This window comes from Sinocyclocheilus rhinocerous, unplaced genomic scaffold, assembly GCF_001515625.1.
Source record: "Sinocyclocheilus rhinocerous isolate Xijiao unplaced genomic scaffold, SAMN03320098_v1.1 scaffold1660, whole genome shotgun sequence".
NCBI lineage: Eukaryota > Metazoa > Chordata > Actinopteri > Cypriniformes > Cyprinidae > Sinocyclocheilus > Sinocyclocheilus rhinocerous.
This window is the reverse complement of record NW_015664758.1, coordinates 218615-223253: the sequence shown is the minus strand read 5'-3', so window position 1 is coordinate 223253 and position 4639 is coordinate 218615. Positions and strand designations below refer to the sequence as shown.

The 4639-nt window shown below is 41.8% G+C and overlaps 1 protein-coding gene across 1 annotated transcript; it reads right to left on the bottom strand.

The window, feature by feature from the left end:
* Positions 1-1519: 1519 nt before the first annotated feature.
* LOC107730418 (endochitinase A1-like) lies at positions 1520-4346 on the bottom strand. The gene is made up of 3 exons (XM_016541264.1): positions 4244-4346; positions 4111-4166; positions 1520-4022 (listed from the first exon to the last, which is right to left on the bottom strand). The coding sequence occupies exon 3, from the start codon at positions 3322-3324 to the stop codon at positions 1978-1980; it is 1347 nt and encodes a 448-aa protein (XP_016396750.1). The 5' UTR covers positions 3325-4022; positions 4111-4166; positions 4244-4346; the 3' UTR covers positions 1520-1977.
* Positions 4347-4639: the final 293 nt, after the last annotated feature.

Below are 4639 nucleotides of genomic sequence, written 5' to 3'. Positions count from 1 at the left end.
GTCAGGCATTAACATCCTCATTTTTTTCATCAACACTAGAGCTGCATAATTTCATACATACAATTACATGTCCACTCTGCTGCCCACTAAAATGTCTCAGAAATGGTCTCAAAGGGCAGCCCAGTGAGAAATGGATATATATTTTTTCATGATTATTTTATTTTAATGACCACAGCGCCACTCTGTGGTAGCATCAATGTCATGCACAACTGTTTTAGTGCAGTGGACAAATGAAATAAGACAGTGGAATTTGAGAAAATTAGCCCAAAGATTAAAACCAAAATCTAATAGCACACGGACTACATTTACCTTTTGATATATATCTCAGCTAATGTTTTGTGAAGTGAAAAGCCATGCGTTTCCATATATATTACTTAATACATTCTCTTTTTATTTGCAACAATAGACAAACCAAGATAACATTAGCATTAACAAATTTCAAAAGTAAAAATAAAATAAGAAAATGTACAGTTGATGGATAGACTTAAATTTTGACTGAACGAGCTTGAGCTGCTTAACCATTCTATAATATATGCAGACCTGTGACCAGATGTCATCCTAAATATACTGTGGTATAAATAAAATTTTCTACTGGATGACACGTCGCTGCTGCACAGTTTATCACAACCAGGCCTGCCTTTAGTTATCACAGATTATTTTATATAAAAGCTATTGTTATGCTACCGCTTTTACTGGTCAGATTTTTTTTACAAAAGTGTTGCACTATCCCATTAGTTGTTGGCTTCACGCCTTCTGCCTTCATTTTTCAAAATAAAAGTCCAGATTCACGTAAAGAGGGCGAGGCGGCTCAGAATTTTATCACTGGAATTTTTCTTTTGGTACTAAAATATTTAACTGTAACACTAACAAACACAAAACGTGTTTACAATATTTCAAGACGTTGCATTTTAAAATTCTAGAAACCACACCTATAATTACAATAATGTAACCAAAATAAAACATTTTAGAAATGTTGTGGAAAACGTAGTCTGGTAGTCTTCAGAAACGTCGTTTTCTTTCTTTCTTTCTTTCTTTCTTTGCCCTAATGAAAAAAAAAAAAAAAAAAAAAAAAAAAACTGAAATTTGAGGCCGATACAGATCACTGATATTTTAGCACCAAGATTGGACCTATAATAATCACCATTTATTTTTGAAGTGTCCCTAGCCACACACTGATATACTGCAATTACAAAAAAAATAAATTGTAAAATACTAAATTTGTGATGAACTGTTCGGTTGTTACTATCAGTAGCAAGTCGTTGGTCACTTTATAAAGAAATGCTACACACCTGCACATTCCTATAGCCTGAACGGTTTTTGAAAATTGAAACTTGGATTTTTAGTCTTAACACTGTACAACCAAATGGTTTGAATGAAGATGTCAATCCATCTAGTGTTTTTTTTTTTTTTTAAATAATGCATTCCTTTCCCCCCCCATATGTTAGTCAATTATATTGTGATGGATTGTATGGAGACTTTGCCATTTTTGGTTGGGGAAAAGACACGCTGAGAAAACAGCTTTGCTTAAAACATTTATTGGGGTTTCAATTCTGGAGGACATTTGCAGCAGATTACTGGAGTCTTTCAGCCCTTGACTGAGTAGAAGCGGCTTGAGGAAGAGTGGCGGGATGGAGCGGGATCATTCTGGTTGTTAATTGAACTGTAGCTACTCAAGACCTCAGAAGCTGAAGCACTGGATGTACCTTGACCAGAAACACTTGGATCATAGGGCAAGATCTGGGACCCAGGGGTATACTTTGTAGAAAGGCTTTGAGATTGGAAAGACCCACCGTAACTGGTGCTACCACCCAGTGCAGAAACAAACGGACCAGAAACTCTTGAAGATGAGCCTTCTGCAGATGACAGGGAATAGAACTGCATTGGAGAGCTTTGAGATGAAGAGCTACCCTGTGAAGCAGCATCTGAGGTCAGAATACCTTGTGTCCAACGAGTGGCTAAAGGCTGCCATTTTTGAGACTACTGGCTTTGGGACACAGAATAGCCTTGATACAATTGGCTGGACGGACTAGCAACACCTTGGGATGAGGACGATGACACACTTGTATATGGGGATGAAGACCCAGGGATAAACTGACTAGCAGCATCTTGAGGCCGAGATGATCCACCATAAGCAGTGCCTCCCTGCAGGGTGAAGGGAGTGGAGGACACTCCCTGGGTGCCAGAGCTGCCCATGTAGGTAGAAGCAAGCTGCTTCCAAGAACCATGAATAGTAGTAGATGGACCAGCTTGTGGGGAGGACAGTGATACACTTGCATAGGAGGATTTAGATCCAGGGGCAAATTGACTTGCAGTATCTTGAGACTGGACAGAACCACGGTAAAAGCCATTCACTCTTTCTGGGGCAAAACTAGTAGAAGCTCCAGATTGAGCCCCAGAGCTGCCTCTAAATACAGAAGTAAACTGCTTCCGTGAACTCTGAACCATACTAGGACCAGCAACAGCTTGGGGTGAGGACAGTGATACACTTGCGTAGGGAGACTGAGGTTTAGGGGCAAATTGACTTGTAGGATCTTGAGACTGGACAGAACCACTGTAAAACCTACTCATCCCTTGTGAAGCAAAACCTGTAGAGGCCCCAAACCTTCTCTGGGAGGCAGAGGTAAACTGCTTCTGTGAACTAGATTGACTGGAAACACCTTGGGGTGAAGACAACGATAAACCTGGATATGAGGTTGGAGACCCTGGGGCAAATTGGCTAGCAGTATCTTGAGGCTGGACAGAACCACTGTAACGGCGATTCACTCTTTCTGGGGCAAAACCTGTAGAGGCCCCAAACTGAGCCCCAGAGTTGCCTTGGGAGGCAGAGGCATATTGCTTACGGGAACTCCATACACTGGCAGACTGACTGGAAGTCCTTTGGGGTGAGGAAATAAGCTTGGAGTAGCCAAGAGCAGATTGACTAGAGGTAGCTGGAGACTGTGGAAGCAACCCACTATAATGGTTCCCTCCCTGAGATGTAAACTGACCAGAAGCTCCCGTTTGAGACCGAGAACCAACTTGTGAAACGGTTTTATAGGAAGACCCGCTACTTGTGGTTTGGCTATAAATGGCTTGGGGTGAAGACATGCGAGCCCTTACATATTTGGTAGGGGATCCAGGAGCATACTGACCCAGAGTACCCTGAGGCTTGAGAGAAAAACTATTAGAGCTACTACCTCCCTGTACAGGGACATAACGACTAGAAGTTGCTAACCGAGTACCATACCTGGTCTGAGTGCTTGATGTAGACACACTAGGTGAACTTTGAGCACTTTTTGACTGGCTAGAAACCCCCAAGGGTAAAGCATCAAGCTTGTTAGACATCAGGGATCCTGCGGTATACAGACTAGAGGTAGTGGGAGTCTGGGACACGCCACTGTAATGGTTATTCCCTACTTGTGTGGGGATAGACTGGACAGAACTTGCAGACAATACAGCCCCAGAGCTGCCCCGAGAAGTGGCAGAGCCTTGAGCCTGGCTAGACCAGCTACTGTAAGGGACACTCTCCTGAGAGAACACGGGCAAAGAGGCATCTGCTGATTGATGAACAGATGTTGCCTGGGAGCTGGACACATGCAAACTATCACTGGTAGACGGGCCAGAAATGCCAAGCTCAGAGTAGCGATTACGCTCTCCTTGGTTAGAAACAAGGGATCCAGAACCACTTGCAGCATACTGGGTCTCCAAACTTCATCCACTAGCAACACCCAAAATGGTTGACCCAGAGGACATCAAACTGCTTGAAGGCTGTTGAACTGGGGGCAGAGGCAAGGAAGCAGATACAGAGCTGCCTGGAGCAGTTTGGGCAAGGGACGTTGGCCGATAGCTGCTAGAACCACCTTTGACAAACTGGAGTGCATTAAGCTTTGACCTGCTTTTCAGGGGTTTGTTAGGGAACAAACCGGAGCCCACTTCAACAGGCAAAGTCACACGGGTCTCTAACATAGAAGACTGGACTGCATGAGGTGAAAGACCATCAGAAGGCTGACCCCACAGATGATGGGCATTGGAATAAGCTCTACCTATATAATTACACAACAAAAGACTTTACACAAGCACCACTAAACATGCATCATTGCAAGACAAAGGGAAAAAAAAAGAAAACCACACCTTTAAATCCATCAGCATTCTTCCAAAATAGTAAGAAAACTACAAACAAAGATAACCTACAAATTAAAAAAATATATAATTAATAAACGTTCACAGAACCATACACAAACACAGATCGAATCAATAAACTCACCTTTTCCACCCTTGACCCATGACAAAAATCCACAAGTACTCCAAAAAAAAAACCCCCCAGTGTTTACGTTGTTAAACCACTCCACAGAATCTACAAATCCAAGCATACATGCAACTGGAGGTACGTGTATTTTATAAGCCTTCACCAGTCCAATTAGAGCAAATGACTAATTACATTAAACATTGTTCACCTGGGAAACTGGTCGTTAAAAGATAATTGATGCTTGTTTTGTGAAGGCTCTGATACCCTCTGCAGTTTAAACATTCTAAAGCAGCTAATTAATCCCAGAACATTACTTTCACTATGTAACGTCTACATAAGATACCCCCATACATACACCTTATACAAAATATACCACATTATATATATATATATATATATATATATATATATATA